The sequence below is a fragment of the Natrix helvetica genome (assembly GCF_964273705.1).
Source record: "Natrix helvetica genome assembly, chromosome: 3".
NCBI lineage: Eukaryota > Metazoa > Chordata > Lepidosauria > Squamata > Natricidae > Natrix > Natrix helvetica.
This window is the reverse complement of record NC_138549.1, coordinates 36227075-36253055: the sequence shown is the minus strand read 5'-3', so window position 1 is coordinate 36253055 and position 25981 is coordinate 36227075. Positions and strand designations below refer to the sequence as shown.

General features: G+C 41.0%; 1 protein-coding gene across 1 annotated transcript in view; it reads right to left on the bottom strand.

Annotated features, from left to right (window-relative positions):
* Positions 1–14799, bottom strand: part of LONRF2 (LON peptidase N-terminal domain and ring finger 2) — a gene marked incomplete at its 5' end in the record, with an annotated part of 38801 nt that extends 24002 nt beyond the window's left edge. The window contains one exon of the mRNA XM_081947645.1: positions 14037–14799. Coding sequence (XP_081803771.1) covers positions 14037–14799 — 763 coding nt within the window. The remainder of the gene's footprint in view (positions 1–14036) is intronic.
* Positions 14800–25981: the final 11182 nt, after the last annotated feature.

Genomic DNA, 25981 nt, shown 5'->3' with positions numbered 1-25981 from the left:
ACAATGACTCAAAAAAACCTTTTTTAAAGTCTAACTGACCTAGAAGCAAAGCCATCATCCATTCTTGCTAAATATTAAAAATATGAGCTACATACTGTTAGTTAATTGTCTGAACTCTATATATCTCAGAAACATTTTCAAGTCAGAGTTAAGAGATCATAAGTTTGGTTCAGTAAAGAAACCATCAAGAAAGAAGGAATTGTGAGGTAAAACAACTGTGAAAGCACAGTTCCTATGCATACTTTTCTTTAGTCTGTACGAAGAAAAGGACTGAATTGTACTGAGAAAATGAAACAGTGTTAGTAATACAGACAAAGTGAAGCTTGTTTTTTGGTGAAAGGGGTGCCCATTCTTCCTGAATGTCTATTAAATAAATTACAGTACACCATCCCCAGTGATTTATGTAATTCATGTAATGATGTTTATGTAATTCATGTACTGTAATGATGTTTATGTAATTCATGCAATGATGTTATGTAATTCATGTAGTGATGATGAAAATTTAAGACAATTTTTTTCCACAAAAATGAAAATTTACACAAAAGTTGCCTTCAGGTCATTCATAAAACAGTATCTTGCAAATGATAGAAATTGACACAAATAAGGTACATCTAGTGGGATTATTAAATAGATTTTTAAGATTTCAGTTTTTAAATCTTGATTACTTTGGCTCTAAAGAAGATGTTCACTTTTTTGGAGGGTGGATGTCCAGACAGTAATTTGTCTGATGCAACTGAAGCCCAATAGATAATTTGCTATGTTACTATTAACATAATATGCTCACTAGCATATTCTGTTGACCTAACTTGAGAGTCAGATGGTCGGGTTTAGTTCTCCTCTTCACTTGGATGTTCTCCCAGCCTTGATTCTTGTAAAATAATTACTTTTTGTACCTGGTTACTGGGAATACAAATGCTTGACAGCACTTCACAATTTAAGAAGGCAATCTTACAAGGTTCTATTCAGAAGTACCACAGAATCTACTGTCACTTGGAGCCATCTACCTTTTTTCTGAAATCCTTACATATACTTTTTGTTCCTCCTTTTTTGGAGACTGGCTAGTCTATGGAATCAGGAAATTGTAATCTGAGAGAATTATGGTAGTGGTGGTAATGGAAGTAGAATCCTTGTAATATTGCTGCCTTCCTTCCCACTGGTTCCTTCTTTCCAGTAATGTCAATGGTAAATATTCTAATTACAATGTACTAAAAAGGTGGATAAAGAGTTAGCGGCTCCCTTTTCCTAAAGCTCTTTTGTCAGAATACTGCATCCTTGGACATATAGAATTTGGGGGAGACAAGTAGGGAAGGGGAATAGAAATATAGCCCCCCCCCCCCCAATATTTCAGCACATACCTGTTAGCAATAACTCACAATGTAAGACCCCAATTAGTTACCAAGTGTATATTAAAATGATTGGAAAAGGAGTCATCATAACAAAAAATTAAATTGCTTCATAAAAATGTGAGCTACTGACAGTCTCTAGGTAACTAGACACCCACTGCATGATACTTTCTTCTGCATGTCTTCTAACTATAAAAACCAATTTCAGAGAAACAAATGTGATGCTTTTGGAAAGGAAAAGGATAATTGCTTCCTTTTCCTAAATGATGTGCCATTTCATTTCAAATATATTTCTTATGCCCCTGATAATGGTCAGATAGTTTAATTTTTAAACTCTGCTTGAAAAGAAGAACCAATACATTCTAAACTGGCTGCTGTGGTTAATAAAACCTACTTTCTATCAAATGGGTAAGATTTACTCGAAGTGAATTATTTGTACTGGGTGGACAAACAACACAGTATTCCACAAATTAGCACCAACCAGATGTGTTAGGACTTGAGGATGTTGGATAAGACGTGCACTGAATTTGCATAGAAGGCAATAGGAACAGAAAGGCTGAAATAGCTTATTAAACCTAAACCTAAAGTAAGATAAGACATATTACTAGGTCAAAGGATGCAAAAGTCCTTTGTGGGGCACCTTGTCAATGCCTTACTGTTTATATTGAGTCTATAAAAGCAAACAAAGGAAGAAAAACAAAATTATATAAGTATAAACTTCCAGGTTATATTTTAATCAAGTATTTAGATTAAAAAGAAGCAAAAAAGAAGATGGAGCTTGCTTGGTCACAATTATGGAATTGAAACAACTCATTCTCTGTCATGATCTTTTTGTTACTCTCCCAACAAAAAACACTGTTCAAACCATTCCACGGGGAAAGAGGGATTGCACTGCAAATCAATTGCCCTCCTACTTTGCTCATGACTGTGAGGCAGAAACTGGGTCCTGGTTTGCAAGAATGGACAGTAGAGTGAGATAAACAGACACACACAACCCCCTCCATGAAAAGGAGCAAAAGCTATTCCCTTTCTCATGGATACTTTTCAGTTTCAGACAACGTTCCTCCAGGCCTTCTTGTCTTCTACCATCCTGCGGAGTCCATTTAGGCGCACACTGACTGCTTCAGTGACTCCATCCAGCCACCTCATTCTCTGTCGTCCCCTTCTTCTTTTGCACTCAATGGTTCCCAGCATTAGGCTCTTCCCCCAGTGAGTCCTTCCTTCTCATTAGGTGGCCAAGGTATTTGAGGATAATATCCTTAAGTTGTAGCAAAGCATTATCGCAAGAAGCAACAAATAAAGAGCAAGCAGAATCAGGTTCCAAGGCAAACAACAGAACATTATGATATTTACAAACAAGCACAATGTCTACAGCAACGTCAGGCTTGGTTGACAAGCCGGTCAGTCAATTCCTGTCACAACCAATGGATCAACACTGGTTAATCGGGGGTGGGGGGGAGTAAGTATTTACAGAGTGATTAATATTTGTCTACTTACTTGGTCAACAAAAGTCTAGGACTAGGTTATCTGTCTCCTTTTCTACAACTAAAGAAAAAATTCTTTATATTACATAACAGGTCTAGATGTCTGGTATCTTTTCTGATATTGAACAAATGCCTGGAGTACTATTATTGATGACATCTATATTAATCAAATACAATCAAACATTGCATCCCATTCACATCTCAAGTCTACAATTAAGTCTACAATGTCACAACAATTAATTGCAATACAAGACCTATTAAAACATCAAAATAATAATTTCCATACCATCACTACAAGTTCATAAAAGGTGACAGAGATGGAGGAAAAAATCCTTGTCATAATCTCATCAATAAATGTAATGGACACAGATAATTATTTCACATTTGACAACAGATCTCATTCAAAAGATTATTACTTAAGAGATTGAAACATTCTCTTCCAAATGGACTCACATCAAGCTTGTTCTGAACCTATGTTAATAATAATAGCAATACATAATATTTTAACAGCACATGGTGTACAGCAACAGGCAAATAGCAGGGAACATTCAAGAAGTTTATAGGTTATTGAGAGTATCAAAAGTCACAGTGAAACTTATATTTTATTTACTGGGCAATCCTAGACATGCTCCCTCAAAAATATTTCTAATAAATACCAGGAGAAATACTCTCAGGGAAAATCTTCTTTTTTCTCCACTTTGGTGTGTTTCAACTCTAGCAGGAATACTATTTGCATAATTATTTCATTATACTGACTGGAAAAGGGTTGGTTATAAATTTCAGCATTAATACTCTTTTCAGATTTATAAGCCATCATATACACAACAAAGTATTTACCACCAAAAATTGGACACCTACTAAAAGATTCTTCAGAGACTTGTCTTGAGAGAAAAGGGTAAAGTAAAGTGATTTATACTTAAGCTAATTTAATTAAATAACAGGAATAGGCAGAGATATCCTACTACTAAATCTATGTGCTTTGGAGAGAAGAAAAAGCTAAAGTAATGTAGCCTTCTCAAAAGTGCCCCATTTAGCAGCATTTATGTTCAGTAAGTCTAGACAGGTCTGACTCAGCTGATTTCAGTAGATTGGAAAAAATAAAAAGGGCAACACCAAAGGAAACTGTTTTCGTTTCCCCTGCTACTAATTGGCTTCCATAGGGCAGGGGATCTCATTTCGGAGTTCCAGCTTCCTCCTGGAGCTTTGGGCTTTGCAGCCCTTCAAGGCTGAGGGAAGGAAGAACACGAGGCGCCTCATTTTTCCTCACAGCTTCTCTGGTGGCGGTGCTGCCGGGCACTAGTCATTGGAGGCTTCCACCCCTCAGGCAGCACTTTCCAGCCTTTCTGGCTTTGGGACCGAACTTTCTTGCCATCACTGCTGCCGTTGCCGCGGTCGCCACAGCGGTCATAGCCACTGCTGCCGCCGCCTTCGCTGTCACCCTGACCTTGCCACCGCGCTCGCCACCTCCACCGCAACATTGGGGACCCAGCCAAAGCTTCCCACAGTGCCCTTCATCTCCACAGCTTTCTCGGCCACGCTGCCTTCTGGTCCATAGGCTTTCTGCCGCAGTGGCCATTTTGAATTGGTGGGAAACCTTCGGTGGCCATTTTGAAGGTCACAGTGAGTACTGGCCATGTCTGCCACACCGGATCAAGGCCCACAGGCTCCCCTGGACAACCAGGCCTCTATTCCTCAAGCTGATCCTCTCCCCACAAGGGCTTCCAAACGCAGGGCCACTAATGGGGTCTCCTCCGCTCCACCACCAACTAATACACCCAGGCCTGACCGCAGGCCTACTTCGGATACTCCTATGGAGGAAGGGGGCAGAGTTCAACAGGCTGCCCCCAGAAAGGCCAGGGAGAAGACCAAGCATGTGGAACCCCACCCTTTCCAGACCCAAAGGCGAGTTGAGGTTAGCCCTCCTGCAGACCTTTCTTCAGACTCTGAGGAGGATCTCCCTCCTGCAGCCTCCATCATTCAACCTGAGGAAGCCAGGGGTGCAAATGCCCAGGCTTACAGTGGGGAGGAGTTGGATTGGGATAGGAGTCTCACTCCTGAAGGCGAGGTCTTCTCCCACCGTTTGGGTGATACACCCTTCGGGGCCCTGCCTTATACACCTGATATGGCAACTATCATTTCTGATGTCATTGAACGGGGCATTGCTGCGGGACTAAAACACAGGTCTTCATCTTCTTCTCATTCCAGGGCAGAGAAGGAAGTGATCTCCCCCAGACTATTCATCGATGTGGTCCAGAACCAGTGGGTGTCGCCAGGTACAGGTCCTCTCCCCCCACATTGGACAAGCGTCTGTATGACGTGGGTCCCGACCTCGCCAAAGCTCTTGAGGTACCTTCCATTGATTTGCCTGTGTTGACCTTGTCCTCTCCTAATGCAGCCTCTGCTGCTCTGAAGAGGCGCTTTGCCCTTCTGTGGTTCAGGCAGCTTCAGGAGAGGATTCCGCCTAGAAATTCCAGGGCTCGCAGAGACATTAACAAGCTAAAGGCAGCCCTGGAATACACCGCAGGCGCTTCTTTGGACGCGGCCCGCTTCGCATTCAAATCTATTGCTTCCTCTATCTCGTCCTGCAGACTCATTTGGCTCAGGCAATGTCAAGCAGAGGCCCGGGCTAAGTGAAGGCTTGTTTCTTCAGCCTACTCCTCCAACCTTCTCTTTGGTCCCCCCACTGGAGCCCCTCTTAGTAGACTCTAAAGATAAGAGGAAGGTTCTCCAAGCTGCCACTAAATAACAGGAAGATCTAGGCCACTCCTTCTACTGCAGGCAGCCCTTTTGTGGCCAGGATGGGAGTTTCTCCAATTCTCGTCCACAACGTCAGGCCCCTCCCAGAGAGGATCCCTCATTCCCCAACTGATCAAACAGGAGTAATCAGAGGTTGGCCCCTCGGAAGTCCTTCAGGGACTCTTCCAATAAGTCATTCAAGAGGCAGACGTGACTGCCCGGAGTCCCTCCCAATAGGAGGACGCCTGGCGGTCTTTGCAGATTGTTGGATGACATCACCAATGACGTGTGGGTCAGGTCCACTGTCAGATTCAGCCTACCTCTGGATTTGTGCTCCAGCCTTCCGAACCACTTTGTCACGTGTCCAATCTCCAGAGATCCTCACAAGAGGCTCCTGGTGGAGCAAGCCATTCATCACCTGCTCCACATTCGGCCCATTCAACCTGTGCCCCCAGGCCAGGTGGGACGAGGGTTTTACTCTCATCTCTATATCGTGCCAAAGTCTTTGGTGGGCTGGAGGGCGATTCTTGACCTCAAATTTCTCGATCCATATATAAGGTACAGGAGATTCAAGATGCACTCTCTTCGGACAATTCTGAAGTGTGTGCGCAGGAACGATCTTCTCACCTCGGTGGACCTCATAGAGGCTTATCTACACGTCCCCATTCTCAAATGCCACAGGCAGTTCCTGAGATTCTTTTACGCAGGCAGCTACTTTCAGTATCGGGCCCTGCCCTTCAGGCTGTCCTCAGTCCCAAGGGTGTTCACCAAGCTACTGTCAGTGGTCGCAGCCTACCTTCCAGCCTAGCCCATTCAGATATTGTGCTACCTGGACGACATCCTTTTATTGTCCAGGTCGCACACTCAGGCTCTTCACACCTCTATCGGAGTACTGCACGAACTGGGATTCTCCGTAAACCATCAAAAGAGCCACCTAGTCCCCACCTTCCGTTTGGTCCATCTGGGAGCCCTGATAGATTAAATTCAGGGGAAGGTTTCTCTGTCCCTAGAGCGGCAAGCGGGTCTCAGGGATCTAACTACTGAGGTACAGAGGAAACATCTGGTTCCACTGCTTCAACTGTCCCAGTTAATCTGGAGGATGGTCTCATGCTTCTCCATCGTTCTGTGGGCATGGCTTCACAACCGCGGCCTCCAGTGGTTCCTATTGCCGTACCAGAAGACCAACAGCAGTTGTTACCTAGTGAAAGTCAGGTTGACCCCAGAGGTACTCCAATCTCTGGATTGGTGGATCTCCCCAGCCATCTCCCAGGGATCTCTCTTCAGGGAGCCTCCTCATATCGTCATCATGACGGACTCAAATCTATCTGGGTGGAGGGCTCAACTACACGATCAGATGGCCCAAGGTCTGTGGTCCAGCTCCGACCTCGCTCACAGCATGAACTGGCTGGAGCTGAGGGCTATCCATCTGGCCCTCCTCCACTTCCAATCATTGGTATGCAACTCCCATGTGTTTATCCAAATGGACAACACCATGGCCAAGGCGCATGTCAACCGCTGTCTCACTAATGGACTCTGCCTTTCGCCATTGGTTACTGACTAAGTTAACCCACGCATGACTGCTGTCTCCACCTGCCCAGAGAAGGGGCGTATCAGGTAAGAACCAACGCCCCATTCTACATGCTTAATCACTATTTTGCCACAACACAACTGTCGCACACAAGTCTTGCAAACCATCTCAAAAACATGAATTCTTATTCAGAAAGAAAAAAAAGAGAAGCTAGTTTTGCTAACTATAGTTTTTAAATTATTTGACTACATGGCTTATGTATGAACCTATTCTTAAATGTTTAAATATAGCAGTTCTCATATAGGAACTACTCTTGATTTATTGAGTGTGGATTTCTCACATAGCAACCAATAAAATGGCATCCAAAATGGAAGAATATCTATATGCACAACAGCAGACAAAACCAAGCAAGATTTAGTTCAGTTTTCAAAATGGCGGGGGGGACGGGGACTGAATTGAAATTAATACTGAAAATTAATCTTAATTTTAATGATCAGCACAGATATTCAGACAATAAATAAAGAATAACTCATTCAAATACCTTCCCTGAAAGAATTCAAGAGGAAAAGAATGCAATTTTCATTGCCCATTAACCATTTTGATACTCTAGTATTGTTTTTAGTTCAATGCAAGTAACATAGAGGAAAACTGTAGTAAATGTCAATTCCTAAGCAGCTCAGACATTGAGTTTCTTAAAGCAAACTGGTTGAAGAGGATAAAACCTGTGAGAAGAGCGTTACTGGTATTTGCAACAGGAATGCCTGCTGGGAGACACAATCAAGGTCCAAATTACATAAAGCTGTCTAGGAATTCAATGGCTAGCAGGGGTCCTATTTATAGCAATGTGGGTAGAAAAACATCCTTAAAAAGTACTCAGCAACTTCTTTAGTACTATCAGACAATCCCGTCCATTCACACAATTCCTGAAAGGCATGCCAGTTACAATAGCAGGAATGTCCTAGTGGAACTGGGCTTCTCTTATTGTACAGATAACTTACAACCATTCATTAAACAACTATCTGAAATTACAACCGTGCTGTAGGGATTTACAACCCCTGCCTAAAGTTTTAATCATTGCAACACTCCTGCGGTCCTGTGATCAAAGTTTGGGTGATTAGCAATGTGCCCACCTTTACAACCACAGGAGTGTTGCAATCCCCAGTCCGGCCAAGAGGACTTTGCTGACAAGTTTTACTGGTATATGAAAACATGGGTCAGAAAGTGTCGCTTGGCTAGGCCCAACAGCATGTGGGCTTCCCACCTCCATTTCCAATACCCTTCTCCTCCCCTCTGCAGATGGAAGACCTCAGTTGACTAGGCCCAGTAACACACAGACCTTCTCCCTCCCTCCTCTCCCTTCCCATATTACCAAGAGGCCTGGCCTTCTTTTTGCCTCATCTTGCCAAGTCCACTTGCCTTCCCCTTTCCCCGCTGACAGGTGTGCCCAACTGATGCAAAGCTCAGTTAGAAAGCTAGCAAAAAACAACCACCCTCAGGGCTAGAGAGGCAATCGTCCTCAAGGCTGTACAGGAAAGTCAATCAATGAAATGGCTTTGAATGTTGGGTCTTCTGGTATCAAAGTTTTTTCAGCTCTGGTCCTGCTTGGTGCACAATCTGAGGGTCCTCTTGGATTCACCGCTCCTGCTGGAAGAGCCCATTCTAGGACCAGCAAACTCTGCTCACTGTACTTGTTATTTCCCATTTGGACTATTGCAATATGCTCCACATGGGCTGCCCTTAATTGTTTGGAAGCTTCTGCTGGTACAAAATGCAGCTGCCTAGATTGTAAATGGTGTTGGCTATGTACCACTGCTTCAGGGGCTGTATTGGTTGCCAATGTGTTTCTGGCAGCAATTCAATGTGCTCTTTATCAGTCTTTAGAGTCTTTCATGTCTTGAGCCAGGTTACTCTTCTCCAGTTATTTCTACCTGTCCAATTGGATCTGGCAAGGTGGGCATTCTTCAGGTCCTATTGGCCAGGGAATATTGGCTGAAAGGATACATGCCTTCTGTCATAGCCCTTGCACTCTTGAACAGTCTCCCTGTAGAGATTAGGATGGTCCCAACCCTGATGGCCTTTTGGAAGGCCTTCAAGACTTGGCTATGTACCCAGGCCTGAGGTCCCAAGAGTGCGAAGGGCCCCATTTCCTGATTTATGTTGACACTGATGGATTATAGTATCTCTTGGCTGCTAATTGAATTTAATTATTCTTTTCTATTGTCTAAATTGTCTTTATGATTATATGCTGCCCAATGTTACTGGTTTGAGATGGATGGCTATACAAATTGAATGAATGAATGCTTTTCTCCTATAACAGCAAAAACGGATCTTCAAAGGCATCCAACTTTATTTGCAGCTATCTGACCTCCTTATTCTTCTTGGTAAATACAGTACATATACAGCTATAATAATACAGCTATGCCAACATTCAGGAATCATTACTTACCTTAGGATATTGTTTAACTATAAAGCCCTGCTAACCCCTATACTCAGAAGTAATCCTAGCTTTGCTTCTGCATAATGCATAAGAAACTATACTCCTTACAAAGGTTTTTTTTAACCTTCTGAATAAAGAAAATTTTCAAGTGTAATTGTTATCTGACTTTAGCTGGCTCTTGCTTACTCTGTATACTTGTTACATAAGCCTGCAAAGGTTAGCAACTTTGGATAAAATCATTAATAAATAAATCACTCTGGATGTTTCACCAGCAGAGGACAAAGGTAATGGTCCCGCAATGAATCTGTCTATTTTATGTCAAAGCAGCAGTACCAACACATTTTACATATGGTTGTTTTCATCATAAACCAGAAAAGGCTTTTCTAGAAATGCTGCAGGATGAGTCATAAACTGCAAGGCAGTAAAGCATTTCACTGTTGATAACTTGATTCAGAGTGATTAATTCAAGCTTTGTTTTCCATTGGATCCCATTTACTAGACCTAATGCCTTCCAATGTTAAAAGTACAGACTCCTCTAGAATGTAGATAAAACCTGTCGTAAATTATGTGCATTTCCATATATCCTCTATCTTATCTACACAAGGTAGCTCTAATCACATTTAAATAAAAGTTAGGTAATGTTGTGTGGTAAGATTTATTGACTTTCTCTGTCACATTATGTTTTTTTTATAAAAAAACCTAGATCTGTGGCATGTTTAACATCAAACTATAAATACGGTAGGTCAAATACATCATCAACTGACTGGCCTAAATTTTTGTATGAGACAGTTAGGTTTGCTCTTTAAACTTAAGTTTAAATCACTTCGACATCTAACTAAAACTATATTCTTTCAACCCTGAGTAATCAAATGAAAAACTGCTCTGCAAGATCTCTTCTGCGCAAATGTTTATTTCTAGCTTATTTCGTATTTTAAAAGAAATCCCTGCCATTGACAATCAACTCCATTTGTAATTCTGAGATAAGTCAACTTTTGTTCATCTAATAAGCAGCCGCTTTTCTCAAAGAAGATTGTGAGTTTATATAAGATACCTGGTAGCCTAAAATTGAGACAGGGAGAATCTACAAGTCACTGCTTCACTATGAAGCAGGCAGCTGCATCTGTGCTTTTCTTTAATTCAAAATGAAGTAGGGAGGGGGGGTTCCAACTTGAAACTTTCTCTGTCCCACATATATAAGTAAAAAGAAAATTCCCACTGAAGGATCTGATTCTGAACAGTTGTCATGAGTTATCTACCTGGAAGCACAGCCTCACAAATTTAAACATAAGGACAACTATAAGAAGGGGGACAAATCCAACCAACACATTATAATCCCAACTAAGAAAAGATGCTATGGATATATCCTAAGCAACAACAGCAACATATATCTTGGCTGCAGCAACCATGTTAGCAAGGCCTTGTAAAGAAGCAACTGGAGGGCATCAGTGGCCAGGTTGGCATGATTGCAAGAAAGGAGATTATCTGAAACATAAATTGCACTGAAAAGCAATGACAAAAATAAATTCCTATCACCCAATTCTACAGTACTGTGGGATTGTAGACTGGGGTGTTTGCAAAATATGGTTAAAAAAAAAAGTCAGACGACAGCTGCCTCAATACAATCAGTGACCAAACTGCAGCACTCTCCTGGCACAGGAAGCATGTGTGGATTTAGAAGAACTTACGACGTTTCTGGGACAGCCATGTTTGGTATAAATTCTATAATCCTATCTAGTCATTTCTGGTAATATATGTTAGGAATACTACCGTGTTTCCCCCAAAATAAGACATGGTCTTATTTTCTCCCTCCCCCCCCAAAAAAATAAGCACTTGGCCTTATTTTCGGGGAGGTCTTATTTTTGAGTTGGAGGTGACTAGCGTGGTCACCTCATGGTTGCTGCTGTGTTAAAATATTTTCGGGGAGGTCTTATTTTCAGGGGAGGGCTTATTTTAGCATATGCGCTCAAAAGCCCCATTGGGCTTATTATCCGGGGAGGGCTTATTTTGGGGAAAACAGGGTAGGATCAGAAAAACAAAGCAAAGAATGAGGGCTGGCTTCACAGCTGGCTGAGTACAGCTGCAACTTGGCTCTAACATTTTGGAAACAACTTTTTAGCAACTTTATCTTTCTTGTATCACAAGCATCTAATCACTAAAATTGTTCAAAATCCATATTTTTTGCAAGAAAGATGTAAAACTACTGAAAACAAGTGATTGTGTCTTTTAGAATTTTAAGAATGACCTATTAGTCACAAATTTACCCTAGCTTGAGTATATGGTTTTCATGATGAATATAAGAATCATTCATCAAAAAAGAGGCACCCTTCAGTGTGTATTTGGAAAAAAGAATGAGATAATTTCATAGGTTGTAGCATTTTAACTAAGTTTCCCCCCCAAACTTTATCCATATATTTCTGATCAAATTACAAAACTGAAAAAATCTAACATTGTTATAAATGTTTTCTGTACTTGCACTTCAAGAGTTAGATTGACATGTAAAATTTAGAGTAGTTACTGGATAATTGTATAAGCACCATAGATCAAAACTCATAAGCAGCATTCAAGACCAAAACATTCAAAATGCCTGCATTTTGCACTTTAAATTATATTATACTTCTTCTCTTTCCTATTGTGTTGCAATGATGATGGTGCAAATTATTTGATTTTTGTCAGCTGCAATTCTGTACTTATTGTTTCAACTCTTAAGTTATCTGAACTGAATTTGTAATTAAATATACTGACCTGTTCCATATAATAAAAACAATGACAAATACTATTGCAACCAAATTTTAAGAAATATTGAGGAAGTTCTTAGATGTTTTGGTCTGAATTAAGAGGACTGGCAATGAAGTTATGTCTTAATACAGCGACACACACACTTTAAAGCAGGTATTTCCCACCTACTGGTCCCTAGATATTTTTGATTGTAATTCCCATGATCTTCACTAGCATGATGGTTCATCTAGGGATGAAAGTGGTTGTTTATAATGTATCTGGAGAATATCTGTTGACAGAACGCTGTTCTAGGAATTCTGCCCCAAAGGAAGGGGACCAAAACCATCTGCAGCAAACTGCAATGGTAGTAAAATGATTAACACAGCACCCTATAATGGTATCATAAAGCATATGCCATCCTTGCACTCAATATCTGATGCATGTATGTAAGTTGTGGCACTTATGTGATGATGTCATTGTGCATGTTTCATAATTCCTCCTGCTCCCTGATACCCATACTTGTGGCATTCATTTCCAGCTACTTCTATGACTAGCGGAAACACAGATAATGAAAATCAGATTGGCTATTATTAGTTGGCAAGAAAAAGATATTAGGTAAAAAGCTGTCCTGAGTAATATGCGTACTGTTTCGGGTGTACTAAATCATTCCCAAGTTTCCAATATACTAACTTTTCCACAGTGCTGTTTCACTAAAATTCTCACAACAGTACTAAAATTATGTTTTATATAACAGACAAATATACAAATAGAATTCTTTCTTACTAATTCACACATCAGACCCAGAATATCTTACTGTCACTTACACCAAGAAATGTAACAACTCACAGAAGATTTAAGATTTCAGCTTAAATATCACACAAGTTCATGACTGTTTTGGAGCAGCACATTCCTTACACTATATTTAACAAGGAACCATTCTACAATTGCAATGTCAGACTAAAGAGAGTTGTTTGCATAACTAGGAAAATCTTTGGCTATGATATAGTATGTGGAAGAATGCAAATCAGTTTATGCTGGCTCCTATGATATTCAGTAAATGTAATTAAAAAGATCACATTTACCCCTCGCCCACTTCAAATTTTTAAAAACATTACCTATGTCATTGAATTGTGATGGAATAAATCAACTTCTCATGTTACATTTTCAGATCTGTGTCACAGTTCTAAACAGGATTGCACTAGAAACCTTATTTATCTGATGCTTTCCCTTTTGTAATACAATTCATCATACAAGCCTATGTTGCAGGAAAAGTGATCTAAACTAAGTTTGGATTTTCTTTTAAGTTACAGCAGTTAACACAGAGGAGCACAGAATAGTCAACAGTGCACAGAGGGGCGCACAGAACAGTATAGAATAGTTGTAAGAAATGGTTATATCTGAAACACAACCCCAAAATGCAGACTCTTGAAGCAGAGTAACAGAACAACTTTGTTAACACTTTGCAAGTCTGCCTTTTACTTATCCAAGGTCTGGTTATTGTCTAAAAGATACACTACCTCACTCTGGGAGACTGATTACAGTACACAGGGCTTCCTCCCCCACTAACCTGCTTCCTAGCTAAGAGCAAACATGCAATAATACAAGTTGGCCTATTTTTTCACCACCAGCCCTCCTCCGTTCTTTGTGAGTCAAAAAAGTCGTCTTATGACTGTTACAGCACTGAGGTTTAAATGTCACGCCAGTCTTTTCTAAAATTGGCTTGATACCGGCGACCGAGGGAACTCAGCAAGGCGAGTACGATGTAAATGGGGGCGAGGCGAACGGACACTCACCCAGTTCAAGGGCCTGGTTGTACTTCTCCAAAGCGGCCGCCAGATCCTGCTTCTCCCGCAAGGCATCCCCTTCGGCGCACAGCCGGCGAGCTCTGTTCTCGGCCGGGAACCATTTTTCCAGCAAACTGCCCAGCACCACATTGACGCGGAGGTCGGCGGGGGCTTGTCCGGCCGCGCTGGGCGCCGCGGAAGAGGCACAGGCGGAGACGGGACGCCGGACGGCGCAGCGGACACACTGCCCGCCGCCGCTCCGGGCGCAGCGCTTGCAGTGGGTGTGCCCGCAGTGCAGAGTCACCGGCTCGTGGAGGAGACGCAGGCACGAAGGGCAGCAGAGCGGCTCCGGAGGGCGGCAGCAAGCGGGGTCCTCCAGCGGGTCAGCCGCCTCCGGGGCTCCCCCGCCGCTCCCAGGGCCCTGCCAGGGAGGCAGCCGCAGCTCCTTGTCGCGGACGAGGAGGGCGAAACTCTCGGTCAGCTCGCGTAACTCCTCGGGACGCAAGCGGGCCAATCTAGCGGCGACGCTGTACGAGTCCAAGGCTTCGGCCATGCGCCCCGCGCGGGCCAGCGCGTCCCCTTGGCGGAGGCACAGGCCCCGCTCGGGCTGCGGCAGCTCGGCCAGCTGCGAGCTCAGGATTTCGGCCGCCAGCGCGAACTGTCCGCCTCGGAAAGCCTCCTCGGCCACTTGCAGCATCTCCGGGCAGGGACCTCCACCCGACAGGGCCTGGGGATGGTGGGGATACTGTTGCGCGGCCGGCCCCAGCTCCATTGTCGCCGCCAGGAAGCCAAGTGGGTGTGGCGGCGGCGGCGGCAGCGGGGGGCTGCGGCTGCTATGGCTCCATGGTCGAAGTCAGGCTCCGTGAAGGCAGGCGGCGCGGGGAATCGTCCCAGCGTAGCCTTCCATCGCCTCCGCCCACGGCCCAGCCCGGCCTCGGACCCTCGCGCTAGAGGGCTGGGCCACTCAGGAGCGCCGCCAGCCCTGCTTCGGGCGGTCCCCGGCGGTGAAGACGGGGGTCAGGGGGAGGAGGAATCGGACGGCGCGCGCTCCCTCCCTGGAGCCACTCGAACAGGAGACCGCGACTATTTCTGGGCTCGGGCGCTTATGCAACTCTGAGCCGTTGTATAACTCATCCTCCCCGACGGAGGGCAGCACCGCCCTACTGAGCCCGCCCAGTCTCCAGCCTGGTGAGCAGGGCGCACATGCCCTCCGCCAGCCGCAGCGCACGTGCGTGGCCGGAGAGAGGTCGGCCCGCCGTCCGGAGGCTTCCTGGAAGGGAAGCGCAGGTAACTAAATGGCTCCCTTCTGGCCGGGCTTCCTCTTCCTTCGCCCGTTAGGGAGGCTCTGTGTGCTCTTTCGCCGAGTTGGGTAGGTGACATCGATTTCGAAAGAGCTCCACGGGGCGGTCTCAGTTACCCAACGCTTTTAGAACTTCCTTCTCAACCATTGGGTGTAAATCTGGCGTATTTTGATAGACACGTTTTACGTAGCTTGCTTTTTTTTTAATTTGGAGAAAAAAACAGAGGTATTCGGCGAACTTGTTCCGCCTTCCTTTGCAACGTCCGAGGGAAGCGAAGGCAACTTTCGCAGCAACGTTATCAGGCACAGCGGAGTTCTTGTAATCCATTTATCGGAGCGGGACCCATTCAGTTTTTATAAAAATTGAACCTAATGAAAGATGAGATCCTCGACGAATAATTCAACATATAGTGGATTACTTCTAATCTAGTCTAGATTCCTTTTTAGCAGGAAATGAACAAAAGATGACAATTTATAAGAGCTTACATAATGTGTTAAATACAAAACTCTGGCCTGGTTTGCTGAATCATAAATCATACCATGCAAAATATACTGAGTTTAAAAATTGCACTAAAGTCAAGATAAATACGCAGCTTACTCAAATTTATTAACCTATGCCTAACCTTTTTAAAAAATCTTTTCATAAGAATGGCTTGCATTATATTCACAGAGAGACTACATGGGTATTCTATCATTCTTTTCTTATGCAAGAACCTATTCTCTCCCCTCAGTATCAAAATGATTATATTTGATTATAAACATTAGTGTTGAATAGTAGCTTCCAAAATTAGACATGACATTTACATTGATCAGGATCCAAGGTTATCAAGGTAAACCTTTTCCCCACTTTTTAATGTATTTTCTTACAATTTGAATTGACTAGGCTGGGAGAGTCAAAACTTGATACATTTGGCAAGCATGGTTAATAATCTGGGATAATGGAATTGGTAGTGTAAAATAGCCAGAGGACCTAGCATGCTCTGTGCCAGACAGAAAACTTCATCAGCTTCAGGGAAATATTTTTATGATTATACATGTCAATTCGAGTCCTTCCATTATATACTGACAGAATTTGAGCATTGTAAGTCTCTGCTTATAGTTTGCATGAATCTGTTATAATTGTCAGATATTGTGATCCCATTGAGAAACACATTTTAACTAGGTTAGAATTCCTGGGAAACTGGAAGAGGTTCTTGGGTTGTTGTTGTTTTTTGACTCTCCATTTGCACATTTCTTAAATGTTGTAATGCAGGGTTTTCCAATCTTGGAAACTTTTTAAGATACCTGAAGTTCAACTTAGAAAATTCCGCTTGGGGAAGCCAGCATGGGAATTCTGGAAGTTAAAGTCCCCAAGTTTTAAAGTTGCCACGGTCTGGGAAACCCTGCTGTAATGAAACCACCAGAAAAGATTAAATAGTTAGACTAAATAGTAAGAAATTGAAAAAAAAACCTGGTAAAAGACGAATTGCTTCTGTAATATTGGCAAAATTTCCTGCAGAGATGCAATCACAATTTCAGTCATCTTTGTTTTGAATACAGAGCACTTTCTTATCTAGAATTTGCATTGAAAAGTAATCGTCAGATTTTTTAAAAAATAGACAGTGTATTTTATCATTTATCCACTCAAAACATTTTCACCAAGTCACATAAAGAATTTCATTGTGAAACTAATAAAATTGAGCTTTAGATACATTTCGCAGTACAGTCATGAAGACATGATAAAAAAAAATTCTCCGGACTTTCTAAAATAGACAAAAAATATATTTATGTGTTTCACATTAACAATCAATGGAAATACACAGTCATTTTCAGCCATTTATTCACAAATTTGGACCATGAAGATACCTGGCAAAACATCTCTGGGACCAGAATTTTTCATATATTATCCTTACTGCAAAATCATCCTGTATGCCTTTAATTTTGTATAATAATTAGTTTAATAAACAACTGCCAAATTGGTTAGAACAGTGGGTCTCAACCTTCCTAATGCTGCTACCCTTTAATACAGTTCCTCTTGTTTTGGTGACCCCCAACCATAAGATTATTTTATGTTTTCTGTATTTTTTTGAAAACATGTGTTTTCCAATGGTCTTAGGCGACCCCTGTGAAAGGGTCGTTCGACCCCCAAAGGGGTCCCGATCCACAGGTTGAGAACCACTGGGTTAGAAGATACTGAAAATTCTGTTTTAATAAGAATTGTTTGTTACGGACATCTAGTGGTGAATCCAAATAATACAATACTGTAGTTTTTAAACTAAAAGGTGGGAAGCATAGATTTAATCTGGTAAACTGATTTGGAAGAAAAAAGCATAAAATGGAATAATGAAAACTCTTCATTTATTTTATTGCAATAGCTATACTGCAGCATTAAAATCTAGAATGGCATTAATTTTGTGTTATGGTGTATACTAAAATGTGATGTTTGGCTTATCAAAAGCTAGGTAATATAAATTCTCGGCTAAAGTAAACTTTGAACCAGGGACTTTGAACTATAGTGCATGCATTTACCATTCCAGGCCAGTGAAATTCCATTTTAGATATTCTTTCTTATATCTTCCATTCATGATTTTATCTCGAGGAGGGAAGGTTTATTTGTTTGACAATACAATTTAATACAGCATCACAGACATCTGTACTCAAAACCGGCTTTTTGATATTTTAATATTTAAGTTGCTTCGTGGCTAATCCCTTCTAAAGTCAGTGAACCATATTTAAGATGCTTAGGTAAGTCTTAGGTAGGTCTACCTAACCAGCAGTTCGACAGTGAATGTGAGGAGGCTGCAGAGGGCCATATGATAGATTTGATTTGACGATCATGTGATTGACCATATGATGGACAATTTGACAATCTGATGCAATATATTGATTGCTGTTTCCCAAGGTCATGTAATTACTTTTTACAACCTTCTGACAAACAAAGTCAATGGGGAAGCCAGATACACTTAATAACTGGGTTACTAATTTATCAAGGGCAGTGATTCACTTAATAACTGTGGCAACAAAGGTCATAAAATGTCTTACTTATCAACAGAAATGTTGGGCTCAATTGTGATCATAAGTCAAGGACAACCTATTTTGTACTTTGTTGTGAGAATGGTTTCCACTGCATCCAAGGCAACATAATTGTACTGGCCATGATATACTGAGATTTCGTTTAATGTTTTCTTACTGATTCTACCTTCCACCATCTATTATTGGAGTGGTTGCACATTCTCTTTATTGAAAAGGCAACTGAGAAAGTCCTAGGTGTGCAAAGAATGCTGGTTTGGGCATTACTTTCTTCAGCAACTTTTTATTTTTTCAAAACATCTCATCAAATAATCTTCTGAGCCATATATAACCCCCGCTGGCATTTAAAAAACAAACAAAAGGCTGTACCTTCAGTGGAAGGCTGTAGAAAACAACAACAAAGTAAGATGCTTTGATAGAGGGTATTTCCCAGGAGACTAAGAAGAACAAGATGTATCCTTCTCACTAACCTTTACTATCTGCGTATTTTATGATTTGAGATTTCTATTACATCAATACTTTTGAAGTAGCTCATTCATGCCCCTTATAACACATTTATCAAGTCTGATATGTATCTCTAAGATGAAAAAAGAACCATTTAACAGTGAAAACATGGAATTTTGAATTCAGGTCACTAGAAAGACAGTGGACTGTTGGAGTTGGGCAGGCAGTTTTGCTTCTTTGCTTGGAATTGAATTTCAATCACCTGCCATGTTTATGCATCATGAATGGAAAACAGTGTCAACATGCATTGTTGATCTGCCTTTCCAAATGGCTTAGGCAACACCTGTCTTCCTGAAGCAGAATAGCTGTGTGGGCATCTAGTTGGAGGAAGCTGCACTTATGACTAAATTGCTTGTTTGTCTCTTCAGTGACTTGTTTATCTGCTCTGCAAAGGTAAACACTTTGTAATTAGTCAGCAAATAATGCAGTCCCAGGACACTCCTACATGTAGCAAATCAATGTGAATCCAAAATGTTCTTGGTTTTTTAATAAATGGAATGAAGTACTTTTCTCTTTTTTGATTAAAATTTCGGGTTGCAACAGTGATTTTTTAAAAAAATTAATATATTTTGGTTCAAAATATGAACCATGAAGTAATGACTCTTAATATTCAGCATAATTTCAAGACAAATCTCATAGCAAGTTTCACTTACCTCCAGAGAAGGCAAGTTTTTTTTTTAATTAACTAAGAGTTACTGGAATTTGAAATGGAGAGTTGGTGGTAAAAAAAAAACCCACAAGGAATAAGGGTCAGAAAGGAGATATTCAATGTTCAGCTCACTATTTGTTAAATTTTGAGTTATTTTTAGCATTAATAACTGTGTTCAAGACTTAACACACTTGTTATATTTAGTTTTCTGTACGTAATTAATGAGCAATCATGCCATTATTTTGGGTTATTTGATGTATTTTTTTTTTGAAAACCCAGAATTGGCATGCAACCAGGAGCTGCCCATTTCTGATTTACCAGGCAATGATAGAGAGATGATAGCAGGGATCACTTTTAGTTGATTGTGATTAAAATACATACTGGGCAGAAATTGCTAAGAAATGTATCTAGTTATAGGGAGCTATGAAGTAAATGCTTGCAAATTATAGCCGAACTCGTTTGCCTTCTGAGAGCATACATAGATCTAACATCAATGATCTTTATTGGAGAGGTAATCCTTAATAAGACCGGAGGGACCACTGAGAAAGCAAATATTTCATTTCACTTGGAGCTTCTCTTCCCTCACAAAAATATGTGAAGGGTAGATTTGTGCAGAGAGCAGGAGTTTCTTATATTCCGATGTAGCTGTCTTTGTGAAAACAGAAAAATATTTCAATATAATCAGAGAATTAGCTTGGTTTTGTTGTTCATAGCTGCATATTAGAAATTGCTTCAAATAATTGAGAGCTGTCTATTTATAATGGAATCTACCCTAATCACCCTCTGGTTATCACTGTGGCTAAAACAACAGTATTGCCACTGTGCTGCATCCTCTGAGAACAAAGAAGAGACTCCCTGTAAATTACAATATATTTAAGGATGCCTGGGCCAGCTACAATTGCTACAATTCTGAAGCTAACAATAATTATAATGCATTAATGTTGTATGCCTTAAGGCTAGTTTACTTCTTTTTAAAATGTAGGGTACCTTCCCATAAAGCAAGGCTGGGCAGGTGTAACAAGATAGGCAAGCAAGTTGGGGAAATAGGGCAGAAGGCAGAGTAACAAAACAAGGTGTCGGACTATTGCTATTACGAAATCAATAATTCCATTTTGGGAAACCAAAGTCATGAAACAGATTGTACCAGATTCCACACTATATTACATAAGGTAAAGATAGTAGCCAAAGCCTAAAATTCTATGTTTAGCTGTCTAGTTTGTATGTCATACCAGTAGAAAGAAGTAATGAAAGAGGCAGCTTTGCAGAGTAAGAAAAACTCAGCGACAAGCAATCTTGGGAAATCAGATTCATTTAAAAGTGACAGAAAGTCAATGAAATCAGGTGTAAACATTTAAAAGTGTGTGTTAAGTTGACTTAACCTTGATTAGCAACAAAAAATTGGTCCTGATTATGATCGTAAATTGAGGATTATCTGTTATGAGGTCCAACAGTTCTTACCAAATACGCAGTTCAGCATGGTACCGGTATTTCCTGCTAGAATTTATCTTTGTTATATTGCAATCAATTTTGCAAGGACCTCAAAAATATTGGCTCGTAAGGTATACTGTATGTATCTTGCTGATCCCACTTTTGATCAACCATGGCAGCAGGATTGGCATAATTAAATACCATCAAATTAAGTACCATCAAAAGCAATAGGCCCAGAACTCTGGAATTGGGATGATATTACTTGTGCTCCAGTTCCACCAGTATCTGTCATAATTTAAATAAAACAAGCTTGCTTATTTATAAAAGGATTGACTTTTAAATATTCAGTTTACCTTGATGTAGTCACTTCATTTTGCTTAGATCACTTTAGCCTTCTGTGAGAACTAGCATAGCGTCCATTTGTGTTTACCCTCTAGAACAGTGGTTCCCAAACTTTTTCAGTCCATTGCCCCCTTGGTGCTACAAACTGATTCTCAGTGCCCCCCACCCAGTGGTGGAATTCAATTTTTTTTACTACCGGTGCTGTGGGCGTGGCTTGGGGTGTGTGGCTGGGGGGTCATGTGACTGGGCGGTTTGCATGACGGAAGGAAGATAGTAACAGTAAAATTCAAAACTGTAACAATTAATTGCACATTTATTCAAAATCCAATTAAAAAACCTTTTTAGTTAATGTTAATTCAACAAAATTGTTGAACATGATTCAGTGATACCAGTTTTTCAAAGTCTGATAGTCATTTATCAAGAACCTTAGTAACTAGTAACTTAGTAAACTCAGTAAAATTTAGTAACTATTTCACTGTTCAGTAAATTCTTAATGTGATGGATGGGCTTGATGAAGTGATACCAGTTTCCCAATATCTGGTTTTAAGTCACTTAGCAGGAGTCTTAAATCACCATGTTCAGTAATCTGGAGTTGCTTTATTTTCTTGGAGATAAATTGGATGACCACACTGAAGCCACGTTCCACCAAATATGATGTTGGAAATGCAACAACGAGCTTCTTAACCACTGTCCATAGTGCAGGATAACGATCAGAAATTTCTTTCTGTAACCAAAACTCTCGGTGTGATTTCTTAAACTTGGCTTCAGCTCAATGTCATTTTGCAGCTCTATGAGTTGTTCCTCCACTATCCCATCTTCCTCAGTATCTGAAAATGGATTTATCACCCAATCTGGAATTTCCATCAAAAGAAGATCCTGATATTGCTCAGATATATCTTTATGCAGCATGTCCAAATGGTCACAAAAAACTTGAAGATCATCCCCTTCTAGCTACAAATCAATGCATTGACATATATATCACTAATGCAGTTTCCTATCTCTTCCATTGACATAATTAACACCTTTTCATAAGTAAAGTTCAGTTGTCTCTCTCTCACCTCTCTTCCTCCATCTTTCCCTCCCCTCTCCCTCTTTCTCCTTTCCTCTCTTCCTCTTTTTCTCTTCCTCCCTCCTTCCCCCTTTCTCTCCCTATCTCCTTCCCACTCTTTCTTACTCTCCTCTCTCCATCTTTTCCCCTCTCACTTTCTTTCTCCTTCCTCCCCTCTCACTTCTTTCCTCTTTCCCTCTCACTTCACTCCTCCTTTTCTTCCTCTCTCTCTCTCTGCCTTCCTCCCTCCCTCCCTCTCTTCTCCTCTCCCTGTGGAAAAAAAAATAGCTTGGAAAAAAGAAAAACTTTTTACCCTCCTTCTGGCTGCTCTGTTGCGCCCCCCCCCCCGCCCCTGCCCTGGATTTTAAACTGAATGCTAGGCTCAGCTCTGCAAGGGAGAGCCCAGACGGAGGGAAATAGTTTAGAAAAAAAGAAAACCCTTTCCCCTCCTCCTGGCTGCTCTGTTGCCCCCCTCCCCTGCCCTGGATTTTAAACTGAATGCTAGGCTCAGCTCTGTAAGGGAGAGCCCAGACGGAGGGAAATAGCTTGGGAAAAGAATAGATACCTTGGCTGGGGCGTGGGGGAGGTAGCTAGAATAGAAGCAAAGGAAGGCTCACTGGGCAGAGATCTGCTGGGCTGTGTGGTTGAGATAAGCGAGGTAACCAGGGAGCAGCAGCAGCAGCACCTGTGTCTCTAGGCAGGCGAGGTACGAAAAGGAGTGAGTGGGAAGGGTGGGAGGTGAGGGCGGAGCCAGTCAGTGGTGCATTTTACTGGTTCTCCGAACTGCCCATAATTCACCCCTGCCAGAAGTGCTCAGCTGACTGGCGGCCAACAGAGCCCCAGGCAGAATTGTGCCCTGCGAGGAGGCCACCTTCAGCACTCCTCTGTCACCTCCCTTGCCTCTTAGTGCTTCCCTGCCTCCCCCTTGCCTCTTAGCGCCCCCTGCCACCCCCTGCCTCTTAGCGCCCCCCTAAGTCATCCCGCTGCCCCCCCAGGGGGCGGTACTGCCCACTTTGGGAACCACTGCTCTAAAAGCATGATTCATATGTTGAAGAATCTTTCTTTCTTAATCTGATGCTGTCATTTAGAATTTCTTTTCACTTCCTTAAAGCTAAAACGTGATCTCTTGCTCACACGCTGCTGTTCAGTTTGGAAGGCTAATTTGGATTTGACTCATAGGGTGGAAAATAAGCAATTTCACTTGTCGAAGGAATACGTCAGATGCAGCAGTTAATTTTGGTGATTCGTCAACCTATATAGCATCGGGCAATTGTCCAATGATGCATTCTAGCTGGCAGTGTGCTACAGGCAAAAACAGATTGATTTTTCCTATCCCTGCCGATTTGAAGGAACACTTTTTCAGCTGCTAACTGCCTTATATCTCAATCTATGAGACATAAACATACATAGGAGGCTAACTAAAGTGTTTTTGGCTATACTCATCATTTTGTAATTCTTCAGAAATGTCAAGAATATTGTTTCTTGTATTGCCCATTAGAGTTAGATTTGGTTAACATCCATACAATCTAGTGATTTTCAATATACATAATACTGTTTCAAAATGCTTTACTATAGTTAATTAAGAATCCAAACAGAAAAATATTTTGCATGATAAACACTAGACATTTTTTACCTGTACACAACTCAAGAGTCCCTCTGTATCTAAACCTGATAAATAAGTAAGCACACTATTTTATAGCTTTCTAAAAATATATTAGTCCCAAATTTATCATCAGCAGGGATTAATTTTGCTACTCCCTTCAATTTATTACAAGGATGTGTTTAAAGAAATATTACATGGTTTAAAACATATAGTTTCCTTGGGCCAGCAAGCTATGGATCTCCCTTCCTGAATTTTACCTCAGTTGATCAGCTGTTCAGCTGTTTTATCTTTAGTGGAGCTTTTAAGGAAGATCATGTATATGTTATAGAGAAAGATCTCAGAGTACCTAGTTGGGTAATAATTCAGTTCTAGATGGCATTATATCTTCTGGTTTTTTTACTTTTGGGATTTGGGGATCTAAATTCTGTGCTTTCACACATTGTTCTTATTCCTACTTTGGGCCCTTGAGATTGCTACTGTTATAATCCACATGCCATAAACTTGCAATTGGCATTTCAGAACATTCTAGGCAAAAATGTTGCCATCAGGATTGGGTCTGATATTGTCAAGTGGTATTCTAATGAGTTCTACTTCTTAAATGGATATTCTGTTTTTTTCTTTTGAAGAAAGAACAGATAAAGCTAATAAAATAATCCTAATTCTTTTAGGTTCGGCTTGTGCCTCCTTTAGGAAATATGTATCTTTAAATGTTGCTGCTACCTCATATCTAGGAAAACAATACTGGGACAAAATTGGAGTTAATTGTTCTTTAAAGTTCCCATCAGCATTTGCATATCTTCAGTTTTTTCCCTCTTTTCTCATGTTTAGTGGACTTCCTACCAATACCTTTCTCTTTTCCATTTCTGCAGCAATCCTCTTAATAGGGAACCTTACCCACAGCTTCTTTCACTTCAACATTCCACCGTTTTTTCTTACCTTCCATTAGAATAATTTTGGAAACTTCTGTTGCATTCCATAACACTCTTTTTATTGTGTTTCCAACAGTTTCCACATCTTCTTTTGGAGATTCTTTTTTTTTCTCGTTCATTCTCTTGGCAATATCTTGTACTTTTTCACACAAGACATATTTTCTCTTCTTGTAGTCTACTTTTTTCACTTTTCCTTTTTCCCAAAGTTCTACTTTTGACACTACTTAGCCTTACTCACATTCAGAACTTACTCATCCTTGAATTGATCAGTGCTTTCTTGTTTCCTCATAACAGAACAAGCTTTTAGATTTATGCTAATTTCATTAAATAAATGGACATGCTTAAAGTTCATATTTGAAATAGACAAACGTGATATTGTACAAAGTAATTATTCATTCTTCAGTGTCTAAATCAGGGGTGTCAAACTGGCAGTGTCACATCATGTGACATATCAAGACTTTTCCCCCCTTCGCTAAACCGGGCATGAGTGCGGTCAGCATGTGACACATCCAGCCCGTGGATCATGGTGACAGTCCTGTTCTAAATGATCAAGACTTTAAAAAAAATTCTTCCATTAATTCTCATCCAACCATTCATATCATTTAACAGAATAATTTTTTCCCTGAACTACATTCATTCAGAATACGAACAGTGTTTCTCCAAATCCATCCCTAATTTCTCCATTATCACTGTTCGCTGGATTATAACAACTGAGATGACACCTTGTTCTTTCCTATTTTTGTATACAACCACAACTGAGATGACACATTGTTCTTTCCGATGTAAATGTTAGCCTTTTCACTTACAATTAATTTTATAATTTCAGTTCCTAGCATTTATTCATTAACTCCATAAGATCAGATCACCTTCATGCAGATATTTATCTGATGCTTTAGTAATACAATTCATCACAAACCTGTGTTTAAGGTCCCATAAATATTGTCTTCCCTTGCCCAACATGACAAGTTTGAGACTTTCACATATTTGTGTCAGAATAATAAAGTTGTAAATTGAATTATCAGCTTTAGCAGTGTCTGTGGCACAAAAAATATTGCCTGCTAACAGTAAGGGGGGGAAATGGTCAATCATTTTGAGCAGTATCCCATAAGCACAACTAAAGCCCCATTTAACCTCAGCTAGCA